The 17107-nt window shown below is 42.8% G+C and overlaps 1 protein-coding gene across 6 annotated transcripts in view; it reads right to left on the bottom strand.

Annotated features, from left to right (window-relative positions):
* Nucleotides 1-16594, bottom strand: part of csmd3b (CUB and Sushi multiple domains 3b) — a 326110-nt gene extending 309516 nt beyond the window's left edge. For all 6 annotated transcript variants that reach the window (XM_061814643.1, XM_061814652.1, XM_061814660.1 and 3 more), the window contains exons 1-2: nt 16507-16594; nt 9904-10023 (exon numbers count right to left, since the gene is read on the bottom strand). In XM_061814643.1, the coding sequence (XP_061670627.1) occupies nt 9904-9917 (14 nt within the window). In that variant the 5' untranslated portion in view covers nt 9918-10023; nt 16507-16594. The remainder of the gene's footprint in view (nt 1-9903; nt 10024-16506) is intronic.
* Between the last annotated feature and the right edge of the window lie 513 nt (nt 16595-17107).

Raw genomic sequence — 17107 nt, 5'->3', positions numbered from 1 at the left:
CGACTACCTCATTTTGCCACTCCCTCGGCAGTGAAGCTACACGGGAACTCCATTACGCCAAAGCACAAACATTTATCCCTTTGTCTCGATGCTTGTTGGCGATGTCGACGAAATCCCTGCTTTGCCATCGTCTCCGCCGGCCCTTTGTTTTGTGCCGCCCAAATTGTGAAAGAAGCGAATTGTGTGGCGCGGCGCAAATGACTTCATCTCTGCTCAAATAGGCCACATTTGCTCTGATAGTTTCCCATCACCCATTTCAGCTGCAAACCTCTCTCCTTGTTTGCCTGCCTGCATCACCCCCAGCCTGTACCCCCTTTCATCTCTATATCTGGCTTCCTCTCATCTACACGTTTCCTGGCTCGCACTCGTCCATCCGTCACATCGGATCGACTGGAGTGATACTTGCTTTGTGTGCATCAGCCTCCTCCCGATTCATTCTTCCCGTCGTCATCTCATACATTTACTCTGTTCGTCGGAATCGTGAATCTAATCTCAGCAATTTAGCATTTTCAATTTGGAATCTTCAACTTCATTGTACCAAATGTCACTCTACGAAAAAGATGAGGCCACCACGCTACTGAAATACTCCAATTTAAAATCTGTATCAACGGACCTGTGAAACAACCAAACATTTTTCCTTTTCCTTTTTTAGTTCCTGAAATGCCATGCCATGTCGTTATCCAAGCCGCTTATCCTCACAAGGGGTTGCAGGAAAGCTGGAGCCTATCCCACCTGGTTTTGGGCAAAAGGCAGACTACACCTTGAACTGGTCGCCAGTCAGTCACAGGGCAGATATTGATACCATCACCACGCTGTCATGAGCAAGGCTTGGCTTAAGTTGGAGTTTTTGTCACTGGCATTTGGCAGTTCGTTGCCTTGCGTTAGTGAGTTGCATTAACTGCCTGTGGGAGTGTCCCCTTCTACGCATAAGTTAGAGTAACCCTAATCACAGCAATTCTGTGCCCTTTTGTTTGATCGTGTCCTGTTGTGTTAGTTAGTTTGCTTCAGAGTCATCGAACCCTTGCTTTATGTCTTCTGGATCCCGCCTAGCCTAGCATTTCTGTGCCTCTGTCTTGTCGGACTGCTACACAGTGTATGACCCAGTTTCCGGAATAAACCACATTGAACATTAGTCCTCCGTCTCGAACTCCTGCATTTGGGTCCGTGGCCGCACCGTTGGTTCGTGACAAGCGCTACCTGCACCAAAAGCAACCTTGTGTATCACTAAACCATCAGTGACTTCTAGTTCCTGAAATGCTTATGTTAAAAAAAAAGATCAATGTATGGGTAAACACTCTAAATACATTAAATTAGATGTGAACATGAAATATAAGAACGGAACAAGTAAATACAAAAATCTTGTGGAAAAATGCGATTTTTTTCTTCTGTCAACCGTACTGTATTCTATTTTTTATTTACTTTTATAACCACTGATCCTATCCTCACCTTTCTCAAAAATTACTTTGGTTTGAAACAGCAGGTCTACGACTACTGTGTGTGAGACACGAGTAATCTTTCAATTATGGTATGGAGCAGAGGAGGAGTTATCAGGACACTCGGACTGATAATATTTCTGGCCTGTGCAGATGATCTGCCATCCAATCTAGTGTGGAATTTAATAAAGGAAAAAAAAATCTGCATTGCACATCGCTCAAGAAAGTCTACACCTCAGTCACCGCCTAACTATAAGACGCACACACACGCACGCACGCACGCACACACCCTGTACACTTTACGTGTACTGGGTGACCCGAGCGTGAACCAGCGCTGATTGCAGTCATCTGTCTGTTAACTACATATTCCATAGGAGAATGACATTGTGATTAATGGAAGATTGAGGAAAGGGTGGGCAAAGCACGGGGGGGGGGGGGGGGACGAGGGAGAACGGTATGAAAGAGGAAGAGCGCAGACAAAGATAATCAGAAAGAGGAGTGGCAAAGAAACGGAAGATGATGAGAGAAGGGCGCGGGAATAAAGATAATCATCCCACTTTTCAGTGATCTGAGGTGAACCCCTCTCGCAGCACAATTAGACGCAGGCCGACGGGTGGCAGGAATAGGGCCCGATGAGGATGAAAAAAAAAAAAAGGGGGATCCTGACCAATCTCATTTGAAGTCATTAGCAAGTGCACGTTTTGGATCCAAACACACCTCGGCTCACCTTATTAACCGTCGGCTATTCACTCGGCCTCTGTATAATCACCGGTCTTCCTATTACAAATAAAAGAGGATTTTGAGAATCACTCGTTTTCATCACCGAGTACTTTTCCATTTTTTTTTAGAATTTTGTTTGAGGGGCCGACTGGTGCATTTAAAAAAAAAGGTAACTCAAGTACTTACTTTAGTCAAATGTGGATAGTTGAAATCATTTGAAGAAAAACATTTAGAAATGTTCCAGCCATCCATTTCGCTTTTCTCTACTGGGGTCCTAGGCAACAACGGCAGGTACTGTAACTCTCGACCCAACCCTGTAATGTCTCAGCGGGTTGTAGAAAGCGCACAAACAGCTGAGGATAAGGTTCCGTGGGGGAGGAAAAAAAAAAAAAAAACACAAATACGTCAATTGGAGAATAGAGAACTGCAAGTCGGCTGCAATTTACTGTACAGGTGTGATGATAACCCTGTAACCACAGGTGAGGAGTCAAATTGGCTTTGACAGCCCCCCCCCCCCAACATGACAGAGGGACTAATATGCTGTAATGAGCCTCAGGGTCTGAAAATAGTCACATTGTGAGTCAAAAACATTGGTGTGTCCAAGTCGACCTGACTGCCGAGACAAAGAGAGTAAATTCCCCCGCTATGGGTCTGCGCATGATCCTAATATGTTTTAATGAGACCGGAACACAAAATCTGCTCCTTAAGATTTCAGAGAAGTATTGCAGAGCACTCCGTAGCGGTTCGAATGTCCTCATCCAGACAGATTTGCTCGTACAGATGATGAGGGATGGGTTTTATATATCCAGATTATTCCTACGGGACTCGGGACGTAACGTCAAATTACATCAGCGCGTGATGGAGGGGAGGACCGCCGTTTTCTTGTACCTTCAACTTTGTTACGACAGAAACGGCTTAAAGTATGTCAAGAAAACCTAGTTGAACTTCACCTTTGTTCACGCAACTATTTTTAAAAGAACTTGAATGCAAAAACATGAATTTAGCATCAATCCAAAAAGAAGGATCTCTCGGTGTCTAGTTGCCCCCCCCACGACAGCACCAGGCTATGTTAGCGTACAGCACGCATGCACGGATGACGAGCCGTTCCGACAATTTAACATGCCGAATAATCACGGGAAGTTCAAACATGGTTCCTTTTGTGCCGGCATGCTTTCATCTCCGAGTTTGATTCCCGTGACGATCGTTTGCATTTCAGCGCAGTTAGGCTCCATGTTCCCCCTGAAGACTATTTTACTTTCATTGTACTTTCATTATTCGATCAAATATGACCTTATACATTTAATCAACAGATAAAGTGTTGTCCATTTGCTAATCAGACAAGGATGTGTTGTGGAGCCGGTGGTGGTGGTTGCCCTTGATCTTTGTACCCAGAAAACCGGCTGGCGCCATCCTCCTGTCGCAGGCGTTGCCGTGGAGACGAACGACACCAGATAAGGAGCGGAAAGTTACCATCCCGGCCCAGGATGAGACTGCGAGGGGGGGGAGGGCAGCCACTTCCACCAAGGACCCATACAGATAACAACTCTGTGTTACCGGGCACCCCTTGTCTTCTTCTTGGGTCATCTTGTCAGAAGACACACGTCTCGTGTGCAGCAGATGCCGAGATAAGACCCGGACGTCTGTATTACACATTCCTTTGTAATAAATCCATTTGTTGTTAACTTTTTCTGATCATTGGTCATCTCTTCCTCGATCATCGAACACCCGTAGGGTCCAAACTCGCAAATCCCTACACCCCCCACCCACCCCGGTAACTGACGCTCTTCCTGGGAAGTTGGCCTCCACACGCCAAACACAACTACACAAAACACACTTCTGTCGATGGACTATATCGACACAAAGGTTTTTAGCCATTAAAAGACATGATGCAGTTTTATTATTTAACTTAAAATTGTCTTAACAACATGCCTGTGCTTTGACAACTGGCTCCGCCCCCTTTTTTTAATGCCAATGCAACACTGGGAAGTGTTCGCGAGGCGAGCACCATCATTTAAAAATTGATCACCCATAAAGAGACAAAGAAGTTACTGTATTTTCACTTGAAGATGCAGCACTTCATCACCAAGCTGCGAGACTTGTCTGTGTGTGAATCCATGCATGTGTTTCATGCAGTTGAATTAAATTAGCGAAGACCAAGCAGCTGCTTGCCTTAAAAATACAACTTGAGTTAAAGAACTTCTCGATACGGTTGTAGTAACCTCTACAGACACATAAACAATGGCTAAGTACAATATTATCAATGCTGTTGATTTAGGACAGCTTACATGAGGTGACGGTCAAAACAATTTGTTAAGCACTGTCGGTCAATCACGCCCAAAAGTTTTCAGGGTCCTAGCTGAAATCTGACTAAAAATGGGGTGTCTTCTATCAGATGGGCTTCAAATTGAATAATGCACAATTTCCTGTCGGCACAAAGACGAATGGTTCAAGAATCGTAATGTCGCGGGAACATGAGACCAGATGTCAAAGAAAAATCAATGAGATTCTTGCTTTGATAGATGAGGAACGTTGATATTAGCAGGACCTTGTAGTGGCTTGACCTTGGCTACCGAGATGATCACACAAAGGATTTTGTGATGAATCCTACTACACCCACGTCGGAGTTAAAAGGGTCAATGGCGTTAATAGTCAGGAACTATATTAATATTTATGATTATTTTAAACCAAAATAAGACAGTACAGACGCATGCAAGACTGGAATTTCACAATTCAACAAAGGACGGCAAAGACGTAAGACAACTTTCCCAGGCGTTGGCTTCGAACTGCCGCCAGGAACAGAGAGTACGGACCTCAGGAGACTCAACTTTTGCTCAACGGCGACCCCGAGCAAACAATTTAGGAAATTTTTGAGCTGGCAGAACATGAACGCCACCATCCCAAAGAGAGAGAATTCGTGTCGAAACATTGATCTTGCTTTTGAAATATGAACATGGCTCCCTGGTGGTACGCAAGAACTACAGGTGGTACCATTAGGTGCCAACAATACGGATTACAAAGTGGCTGCCAACAACCACTCAGTTTCTTGTCAATGCCGCATCTAGACTACGGCAACAAGTCCTGGGGTTGGCATTGCACTGGCATTGAAACAGGAGTTCAGAACATTCAGGGAGCGAATACCAACCAATGAATTGATTGTTCAGAATTCCGTTCATTGTGTGGAATGTAATGCCGATTCCTTGCAAATCCATTACTTCAACAATAAGCGTTTGGTGTCCTTCTAACAAAGGTACGCGGTGCGAAAAGATAGAAACCTCCTTTATAGTTAATCATCTCTAAGTACTTGCCAAAACAAGCCATGGGAGGACATCTCGTTGTCTTGCTGCAGGCAGATGAAACAGTCGGCAGAGTTACTCGAGATCGGCGGTGCAGGGGAATAGATGGCAAGTATTACTAAACATGGTAATGACTTATCGTGCGTTTCCTTTGAGAACTGCGATTACCTTTTAGGAGTAAAATGTATAATTCACAAGGAGATGTGGCGATGCGATATGATCCCGACGGCTAGCAAAGCGACAACTCGAGACTTTTGTAAATACAGGAATAATTGGTGATATATCAACTGTACAGCAAAAAAAAAAAAAAAAGGAATAAAAAAAACATTTAGTCAGGAATCTTACAAAAACTTAAGTGAGTTTTCGGGTTGCTCACAGTCACAGACAAAGAACTACACATAAAATGTGCAATTATTATCAGTCACAGATATTCTAAAAAAAGGAAACCCTGCTTAAGGACGAAATAATGAGTTATATTAATTATGGTCATGACGTTTCATTGACTCAAAGTGATCCACACATCAAATGTATTATTTATAATTAGAATTTAAAGGGGGAAAAAAAGAGCGCTTGTACAAAAACAGAGGACAGGGTGGTCTTAAAATGCCACAAATTCTGCATTTCAGTGTAAGGCAAGGATTCAGGCAAATAATAATATAAGAAAATGATTAAGATAAAATGAGTGCATTGCTTTTATGGGTGGAAGCAGGAAATCTGAAGCCACACGCATACAAACGCAGCAGAGGGTCCCTCGCGCATACTAGTGCTCGCGCGACGCCGCTATTAAACAGCAAACAATGCCCGGCCGGGCGCCGGGAATCGCTCAACTCTCGGCGGAGATGAGGTGATTATGATGCGGCGCCGGCAACAAATGAATAGCGCGCGCATCGTTCGTCAGATGACCGAGCCGCATGCCGCTGCGTAATATTTACCAAAACGCTTGACTGATAGACGCGCTGAATTATTCAACAAACGACCGACGTTTCAAACCGATACGGCGGCTTCCTCGGCTCCTGGAGGAACTGGTGGGGGGGTACAGAACAAGAACCAAAAGCATGCCGATCTGGACACCGAGGAAACAAACACTTTCCTCCAGTAGAAGGACGCATTTCACTTAAAAAAAAAAAAAAAAAGTTGTGATCTCAGCTTGCACGTTGACAAAGTTTTCGCACTTGAGCCAACTTGAATTCTGTTGCCGACCAAAACAGCAGCCCAGACTTATTCAGCAGTCTTTTGAGGATACATTTAGATGACCTTAACTCATGCTGTCAACGATCCGCAACGTTGTGAACCATCTGCGACGTTTTGATCACCTCACACTCTTGCAAACGCTTCTCAATGTGGCACGCAGCCATGCTTATGCCGCAGGGAGCTTGATATTGTTTATTTCTAAAAATGTAAATCAGGTCAATAAAAACCCTTGTTCCAAAGGGTACACCTCTTGCTATTAGATGCCCCCCACGCCCCTCCTGAAGTTGAGCAATTCAACACTATTTGGGAAATTTCATTGTTTCATTGCTTGTGTGCGCGTTTCTCACCAACAAAATATCAATTAAAGTTTATGCTGCATCATCAGAAATGTCTGGAAACTGTTTTTCTGTCCTTTTAGTGCGAGTCTGCGCGCGCGCGTGCGTGCGTGTCTTCCCCCGCTCGTCTATTTTCTGCTTATGGTGACTGTGCAGTCGAGCGTGTAGTTACCTTGGCAAAGACCAAAACCATTCGAGGGTCTTTTTATTTAAAAGGTAAGCGAGGCTATCAGAATGCACATTCAGCGCCATTTTACTCGCCGAGTGATAGCGAAGGCCGCCAAATCCGCACGCGGGCCTTTGCGCATTAGAAACTTCAGAAAAGGAGCATCGAGTTGGGTTGGGTTCAGACCCGCGAGCAAAATAAGGCCAAATGTGCATTAACTAGATTAACAACAATAAAGGAAAGCGTAATCAACGTGGAGCCCATTTGAAGTCTCAGCTACGTTCTGGGGCTGCGTACTCGTAAGCTGCTGCACTAGTAGCGCAACTAGGCCAGACTAATCGGCACGTGTCACGCACACGACTGGATATAAACACCCGCAAAGTAGTGTCGCCTCACAACAACTGCTATGCTAGTGCGGACAAAAAGTATACTAGTACACGAAACTTACACTGAATATCAAAGATATGAAATAAATGCTTGCATGGCTTTCCATAGAGTCAGTTGGTGGGTCCCCATCATCCCCACGGCTTGGTTTTGATTGGGGGTGGGGGCGGGGTGGGGTGCTGTGGGTCTGATTATCTCAAAAACAACAGCAAAGAAGGAAAAGATGGAAGCAGGATGCCGATAATGAACGCCCCTGACGACGACGATGATGTGCGTCTCGGTGTGTGAGACAAATACGAGTAATGAGATGCCACCTGAGCAGTGAAAGTGATTAAGAGCAAAAGACAAACACAACCTCCAAGGAAACACACACAAACACACACAAAGTGCGTACTGCTGCACACGCATCAATCATTCAAAATCTGACACGAATATTAGTATTTGGAAGCAAAATGACTTTGGGAAGCAATTAAAATTGGCTGTGTCTGATCTGGTCACATGCCACAAAAATAATGTTCGCATTCTGTGCAGTACCACTAAAAGACATTTACAAAAGTACAAAGAAGTTACCACAAACATGAAACAATGACGATTTGGCGCTAAATTAGTGAACTTTGTCAGATTTCTGAATTCATTTGTTTGATGTAACTTTCCTGGTAGCATGCTAGGCTAAAAAGTAGCTCGTCCTGCATGATGCAATTCAACTAAATTCATTGACATTTTTCAATCTATGTCCAACTAAACTAGTTTATTTGTCCATATGATTTCTGATAAAAATGGGTCTACTTTTTAAATAACTTTTGGGTGGAAAATATTTAATGTAAATTGATTTTTTTTTTTAATGTTCCAACTGTTTTCGTCTTTTTTTGTCATATCTATCCATCAATTTTCAACATGGGGGGGGGGGGGAGGACCTTGTTAACTACTACACCAAAAGAGATTGCTTTTACTTTAGAAAGTTGTATTTTACAATTGTATTTTCCAAAATGCAAACATGTTTTGAGCTCAAAAATTGTGGGTGACGTCGAGCTATTTTCAAGCTAAAAACCAAAACGCCAGAGAGAAGGCAGAGAGAGAAGATCTTTGATGCATGTGAGTGTGGGAGTCTCACTCTGATTTTTATCTGACCTCCCGACACCGAGAGTTCAAAGCGTCCAAGAGCTTGACCCTCAGATAATTGGATGTGTGCGCGCGTCCTCATGCAAAGGAGGAACTCCGGTGTCGCAGGGCATGACCCGCCCGACACTACCTCTCTGTTCCGACACCCCCGCCCCACCCCCGCCTCTGCCACCCCCTCGTTAAAAAGCACTACAGAGGGCTCGGGTTCAGACGAGCTAACGAGCGCGGGTCAATTAAGGGGGACGGTGACAAGGAAGTATGTGATCGGGTGGGCAACTATCTGGGGGTAGGGGAAGGGGGGGGGGCATTAATGAGAGCTCGATGGGAGTGAGATGTGTGTGTTCAGTAGCAGTTATCCATCTGTGGCTTTTTAAGGAATCAGTTTTTAAGTACATATGAGTATGAATTGATGAGAGATGCCCACTGGTGGATCCGTTGTGCCACAACATACTGGTATTACCTCCGAAGGTAAAAAAAATGAATAAAAATGCCAGCTCAACTTGCCTCCAATTCCAAGTCTGTACCATTTATATAGGTACTATTAAAAAAAAAAAAAAAAAAAAAAAAAAGGCGCACACATGCCAATATTTACAAGCCTTGGCGGAGGTCAAAACTCAATCTGTGTTACACCAAAATACAACTAACCTTAATTCGTAGACTTTTATTAAGATTTCTTACAAAATGACTTTTTAGGGTAGAGTTCTCACAAAATGTATTATTTACATCTTTTTGGAGGATTTCCTGCTGAATTAGTCGAGTTTTTGCAGCAAGACTATTGCGTAATCTGGCGATCTCGTGTGTCGCGTCAGGCCACAAAGTGTGAATTTCAGACTTCATTATCTGCTGCCTGCCTGTGTGCAAAAAAAAAAAAGGCCAATCTGTAGGCCTGAAGCTTCCACCGTAATTAATATTTCTATTTAAGCCCCTTTTTAATTGCTCCGAGAGCTCCATTGCCGCCGAAGCCTCGCACCGTTGGCTTACCGAGGATTTCATTTCAAAAGCGGTTGCGCCTTCATGTCAAAATTATTTGAAAGCGGCTCGAGTTATGATACATTCGCACGGAACGCGAGAGCGTAGCACGCTTAAATCCGGACGACGGATCCGAGCGGCGGAGGCCTCGATTGCTCCACATTGAATGAGGCCAGGGAAAAGGAAAAGGGGAGGGGGGCAAGTCGACTGCTAGTTTTCCGCGGTTTGGAGCGAGACGAGGGACATGATGGAAGTGGAATTTTGATGTGTTGCGGCGGCGGCGGCATGTGCACCTGTGATGACGCATCAGTTCCTGGGTCCTCAGGGGCAGGCGATGTGAGGGGCTCCAGCTGGGGGGTCCACTTCCTGGCTGGTAGGCCACACCGACGTGCCGATGGATGCACACGTGAGGTCTAACATGAAGGACAAGATTCATTAGATGGCACTGGGGTAAAACGCCCCACAAAATGAAATTAATAACGTAAATTTCAAAAATGAAAAAGCAAAAATGCGTTAAACAATTTGAATTGGAAAAAAAACATTTTTAAATTGAACACTTGTGGTATCCCTTTAATGTAAACTATTAAATACAAAAAACTACAAGAAAAAAAACATGTAATAATGACATTCCATTGTTTTGCAATTTTCTGCAAAAAATACTTTTTCCTTAACATATCAATTTAAATATATTCATTTTGCAAATGTAAAAAGAGCCCATTGACAATCTCAGATGTCAAATTTTGCAATTTCAATGATGGGATCAGTCAAAGTTGACAGAGACGCAAAAAAATAACTTTTTTTTTTTTTTACATTTTTGGAATGGGGGGGCTTTTTTGTCTGCAACTGGGGCTGGCTGATTAATTGATGAAGACGTGGTGGGAAACACGGAGGAGCTAGTTCCCCAAAGACTGCAAGCAGGACCTTGTTTCATGTTAGTTGGGGCAGTGGATCCTCCGCCCCAAAAGACAACGAGAAACATTGCCAGCCATTTGCCAATTTTTTAATTTAATTCCGCTGGATGAATTCTGCCTCGCAAGCAATTTTGCAGAGTAGTCCATTCCCCGCCCCCCTCCCTCTAGTGGGACAAGATCGAAGACAAAGTGTGGTCATGCGCTTCGGTGGCTTGAAAAAAAACACAGCACTGGCTTTAAGGTGCTCGTTGGCGGGTGACGGGCATCAGCCAGTCAACGCGGGTCAAGTGCACTGCGTCACGGCCATTAGGCGCAATGGCCGCTTTGAATGGTCGCCTAACGGCCGCACCGTGCTGACGCGTTTTGCAGAATCAGGCGTGGCCGACGGAGCGGCCTAAAGAAAAAAAATCTCTACGTCAGCAAGAGCAAGTGATTCACGATGGTCGGCGGTGCCAGTTAGTTCCCGTGGTCACGTGCGCTCGCGAGCGCGCTAGGCTAATGGCTGCCTCGTGCTGATGTGACCAAAAGTGTTGCTTTTCCTTTTAGATTTCCAATTAAATTATTAAACTTTTTGGAAGATTTCCCCTAAATTACTCAACATTTTTTTCCTTCACACTAGTCGTTGAAGATTTCCCTTTCAAATATTTGGCTGTATTTGGGTAATGTCAAACTAAATAGTTTTTTTCTAATGCCTTCCAATCAAATTACAGTAAATATTCAAACCCATAGTAGTAAATTTGAAAATTTTCTTACTTTTTAACTTTTAAGCAGGATTTCCTTCAAATACTGTAGTCTCGTCTTTTGGGGGGAAATTTTCCTACTACGAGTCCACATTTTTGTAAGATTTGTTTTAAATTAGTAGTCACTATATTTGGCTAATTTTTAGTAAGAGTTTTGCTTAAGAGTAATTACCACCCCCCCCCCGGAAAAAGGTTTGCAATTGCTTATAGATGCCACAAGATGGAGCCAAAGTAATATTTTCCCTTTAGACATGGTTTTGGCCTGAGCACAAAAAAACAATTTGTCCAATTTTCTGGATATTTCCTACAAGAATAGTTGACTTCTGTAAGACAATGCTACGAGCATGCTGGACTAACGAGGGAATGGTCCTGCAATTCTGGCGAAAAGCGGGCATGCAGCTTTCACCCTCGATGGCCACATGGGCGTGGGCACTGCGAAACGGGCATCGGCAACAAAACAAACGCACCCCTCTTGTAACCGGTGCTACGGCTCCGCTGGGGCCCAAACATTCAATAAAGCTCTAATGGTGACATCCTCCGCGATGCATTAATTATGGAACAAGCACAGTGGAATTGCGGGCCTATAAATTATAAAATATAAATTTAATGTGGCTGTACAGTACAAGGACGCATACGCGCACACACACATTTCATCTTATGATATTTATGACGTCGGTAATTCAAATAGATTTTCAATTTGTGACACATTAGGAGGAGAATAGATCCATTACAGGTCTGAAATGAGAGCCAGATGAGGCCCTCGTTCTATAACATGACCCCGATAATCAAAGTGATAGCTACAATGACTTAACTGCAGATGTGTGTGGGGGGAGGGAGCGCATTTCTAATATTTGGGATGTTTATGAAACAATATTACCCGCAAAGTGTTCCGCCATTATATTGCAGTTCACGTTACATCCAGGCAACGTTGTGAATTTTCAAGTCATCATCCTTGACAGCATACAGGCGAGTCCGAATTCCGAGTTGCGTCCAAACGCTTGTGCCTCGAAGCATCTTTCCCCATTTCCCGTCCTCCAGAGTATCTGCAGAAAAGCCACGCAGGCACGTGGGTAACATGCAAACTCTACGCAGGCGAGGCCGGATTTGAACCCGAGTCCTCAGAGCTGTGAGGCAGATGCACAATGTAACTTTACAAAACAACTACATAATTAAATGGGATGTGAAATAAAGAGTTCATGCATCATGAACGGGGCGCAGTATGATAGTAATGAAGACAAAAAGACTCACCACTACTTTAAGTGGCTCCGCTAATTGCAGTAATAGTTGTATTTGCAGAGGCTGAATAAATATGGCTGTATTATGTCTTTCTACATGTGTTGCTACACAGTTTGTGGTAAAATGCCCACTGCTTAAAGGGAGTTAATGCTGCGATTACCATTGATGAACGTTAGCATGTCAATGGTGTTTTTGCATTGTTTGTTCGGAATAAGATAGCAGAAGCCACTGCGTGAAATTTGTAATTTGAGTTTATTTTGTGAAAGAACTCTCCGCTAAGCAGAAGTGCACAAATCACTAAGATGTCTGACAATACAACAAAATGGCACAGTCGCTCAAATGTCTCCCAGATCCGCGTTGACGCCCCCGCAACCGCTGATTGACAGCCCGATGATTATTCCCAACACGGCGAGATGCTAATCACGAGCAAAAGGTCAAAACGCAAACATACAAACACAAGCGAGACGTGGACACGCGGCCAAAACGCACACTTCAAATCGATGCGGAGCGTCAGATGACGCGTACGCAACGTCGGCGTAATCATCAATCACATCATCGTGGAGAATGGCACTTTTGTGTGTGTGTGTCTTGGTTATGAATATAAATTATATGACCCGGCATGTTCGTGTGCTTGTTGTGACCTATGGCCATTGACCAAAGGTGGGCGCTGCGCATGTGTCCTTGTGTCACAGACTTATTTGCTCATATTTAAAGGTTATGAGGCAGTGTCAGCTATTGATTGGCTGCTACAGAAAGAGAAGTGTGTGTGTGTGTGTCTTTGTTCCTAACCGGCTGTAATTCACGACAGGATTAGTCACATTAGTATCAATATTTTCATGGTCATACGTAAATTAAAAAAAATTAATAAAATAAAATAATTATAAATATATAGCATATAACAGGATATACAAATCTGCACTTGCAATGTCAATAAAAAATATGATTAAAAATGTAAAAAGTAAATATATAAAGAAATATAATATATATATATAACATAAATATAAATATATATTGACAAACGTATTCAGAATATGCGGAAGTAAAAAGGAAAAATTAAATGAATAAATGGTAAAAAATATATATTTATGATTCAAGACGACAAGTAATGTGGGGATCAGACAAGACAAATTTGCTCTCACGACTGCATTATGTCAGACTACTGCAATAAAATCTTGCATTCCGATACCGCCGCACCCCGTTTTTTTCCCCCGATCATGAGACTTTATCTTGTCAACTCAAATGCGACCGAATACACTCGTTACCGTAGGCATGACAACACGAGTTGATCGAGCCGACTGTACCGCTTGCTTGAGGTATGTTCACATATTTTTAACCCGATACGGCTTGCAAGCTGCCAACAAAATTTTACATAGCCGACCAAGGTAGTGGACACGAATATACAAAAGTATTTCATCATTGAAATAGACTTATTTCTCCATCTTGTGATTGGATAGGTGATTGGTTCTCGTTTTTTCTGTGAACTGCCCCAAAAATCCGGATTGTGTAAAGCTTACAATAAACTGCAGCAGTACTGTAATATTCTTTTTTGCAAAGGATAAAAATCTCAGCCTATGAGAATGTGTTGCTGCAGCATTTGTGTTCAAACATTAGTTGCTTAATGCATTAATTCATCTATCCATTTTCTTCACCGCTTATCCTCACGAGGGTTGCGGGGAGTGCTGGAGCCTATCCCAGCTGTCAACGGGCAGGAGGAGGGGTACACCCTGAACTGGTTGCCAGCCTATTGCAGGCAGGGCACATAGAGACAATCACACCTAGGGGCAATTTAGTGTGTCCAATTAAAGTTGCATGTTTTGGGGATACGGGAGGAAACCAGAGTGCCTGGAGGAAACTCACGCAGGCACGGGGAGAACATGCAAACTCCACACAGGCGAGTCCGGGATTGAACCCAGGACCTCAGAACTGTGAGGCTAACACTTTACCAGTTGACCACCGTGCTGCCTCTAATGCATTAATTATTGATGCTATTTATTAGTATGCATATTAAATTGTGTGTTAGCATGCAACTTGTGGCAGATAAGGTTCTATGGTTGGATTCAATGCACAATGTGTGATTCTATTAAATTTTATTATTAGTTTGACATTTAACTTCAATTGGGAGTGGCAATAAAAAGCTACAAGTGTCTCTGTAAAGAATTGTTGACTTTTTGCCAACCTGCTGCCTGTTGTGAAGTTTTCTGAAGTCACTAAAACCAAATGACGGCTCTCATCTTGGAAAAAATTCCTAAATCTTGTATCTCAAGGCATCACGACTTTACAGTACAAAACAAACCACTCATGTAACGCGACTGCTACCATCTCATACGAGCAAAACAATCACACAAATTAATCAATTACGGCGACAGCGCATGTTGCCATAGTAACCAAGCACTCTTCTGGCAACGGCTTGTCAGGTAATATGTATCTTGACAGGAAATAAATCCATAATGGGTTCTTGTTTGCATCCACACAAAATTCGTAACAATAATGGTGGAGATAAATGGAAAATTTCAGGGGTTGTTTATGAGAGGAGAGCAATAAATGACGAGTCCAGATTTTGGAGCTTGTTTATAATGTGGAAAAATGGACTCAAGGATGATTGATGACGTACGGCCATCGGGGACTTTTTAATGGGCTCCCAGACCGCATATATTTGGTTTTTAGGGCGGAGGAGGAACGGGACTAAACTCACATTGCTAACCTAATGGATACCCCCTGGTCTGGTTGGTGGTCTCAAATGAGATCACTGATGGGATCCAATAGCCAATACGCAGACAATATTCCACTTTTTTTTTTTTTTTAAGAATAAAAGCTATAAACTATCATCCGCCCGCAATCAGACACATTCCTTGAGAGAACATTCAATTTGGAAACATGACACGAAAAACGTCCTGCGTCTTTTTGAACACGGCTTCTCGAAACTTTCAATTTTTTTTGAATCATGTATTTATTTTCCCGCGAGTGTACTTACGACAGACATGCCGAGCAAATTTCAGATCGCTACGTGAAACTGGCGTTGAAGTATGAATAGAAAAAGATTCCTGAGAGGTGCTCGAGTTAGTTTCTAAATTTTTACCGATTAGTCTCTTCCCCCATTAAAATTAACCCAAAAAAACGGAACTCTCGATTTATCATTTTATACGAGGATTCTTTTTGTGGGTCTCCTCACGACGGACATGCTTACTTGTGGCGAGGTGAATCTGGCTGGGGGGTGGATAAAAAAATAACAATAAATGAGAGTCTGATGACCAGTTGAGCTTTCAAAGACCCCTTGAAATGGTCCAAATGATCTTCCGAGCTCGTCAATTTAACGTTCAACACCCTTACCGGGAGTCACTTATGATATTTTGTGAATTTTGAGTGTCAAAACGGAGCTGAACAAATAAATTAAGCAAATTCAATAAAGCCTCAGACAGACAGTCACAAACGGGCCACAAAATTATGCACATAAAGCTCAACAAACAGAAGAATAAACATTTGCTCCTTTTGGTCAAAAATATTGAGCGGCCATCTTGGGACCAACTTGCAACAGAGAAAGAGATGACGGTAAAAAAAAAAAAAAAAGCAAGTAGATACTGGAAGAAGAAGAAGAGGGAATGTAGTTTGACCCCAAGCTAAAGTCAATAATGGATGGCCCAAGTGGGAAGAGAGAAGTCAGGTCTAACGTCATCTCATTCTCCACCATTGATTTTTGGTTGCGCTCTGCATCACACCGGGAGCTATTACTCATATTTTCGATTTTTTTTTTACTACACGATACAAAGCACCAAAATGCATACTCAACCATACAACAACTACACTTTATCCATCAATTGGGCTCTTTTGTAATTACAAAAAAAAATAAAAAATTGCCGTGCAATGACGTGTTCTTTTCTCCTTAGCAAAAACAAACAAAAAAAAAAAAAAACATGACTTCTATTATTGTGGTGACGTCCGCAAACCGCCTCACATTTAGACGCTCATTTCCCTCTTTTCTCTGCCTCGTGAACAATAAATAATAACTATATACCGTTTCAGTCGGATTGTTGCGAGGAAACAATCTTATGAAATCGCCGTTGAGAGACACAATCAGCTCGCGCCTGTCCCCAAGAAGGGAAGTCCAATTATGAAAGTAGTTCGCAAGCCCATTCAATCAAGCGAGCATGGCGGTCACGTGACTACAGAGGTTTTGTTTCGGCGGAAATGCCGTAATTTAATCATTTATTCCTGGATCATGCACAAATGTATATTTGTATCGGGAAATAAACATGCTTAAAATCACCTTTGTGAAATAATGTAAATAGATAAATGTTACATTGTGACGCCCTGTGGGAGGGGCTAAGGGTTTCAATGGGTTCATTGAGTAGAGTGCTCAGGTAGACCGGTAGTATATTTTTACATTTTTGCTGTATTTTTGCATTTAAAAAAAAAAAAAAAAAAAACTCAGTGCTGCAGTCTGGGAGGACAGCAGAATTTTTTTTCTCCCCTGCACACACCATTTATTTTCGAGGAGGGTAAAAATAATTTATGGCTTTATGAGTCACTTAATTGTGAGTTTTATTCATGGGGGGTGCATCGGTCTGTATTATTCTGCCCCCAAGTGGCCAAGACACCAGAAGGAGCAACACAAT

This window comes from Syngnathoides biaculeatus, chromosome 1, assembly GCF_019802595.1.
Source record: "Syngnathoides biaculeatus isolate LvHL_M chromosome 1, ASM1980259v1, whole genome shotgun sequence".
Lineage (NCBI taxonomy): Eukaryota > Metazoa > Chordata > Actinopteri > Syngnathiformes > Syngnathidae > Syngnathoides > Syngnathoides biaculeatus.
The sequence above is the reverse complement of the archived record's forward strand: the minus strand, read 5'-3'. Positions and strand labels throughout refer to the sequence as shown.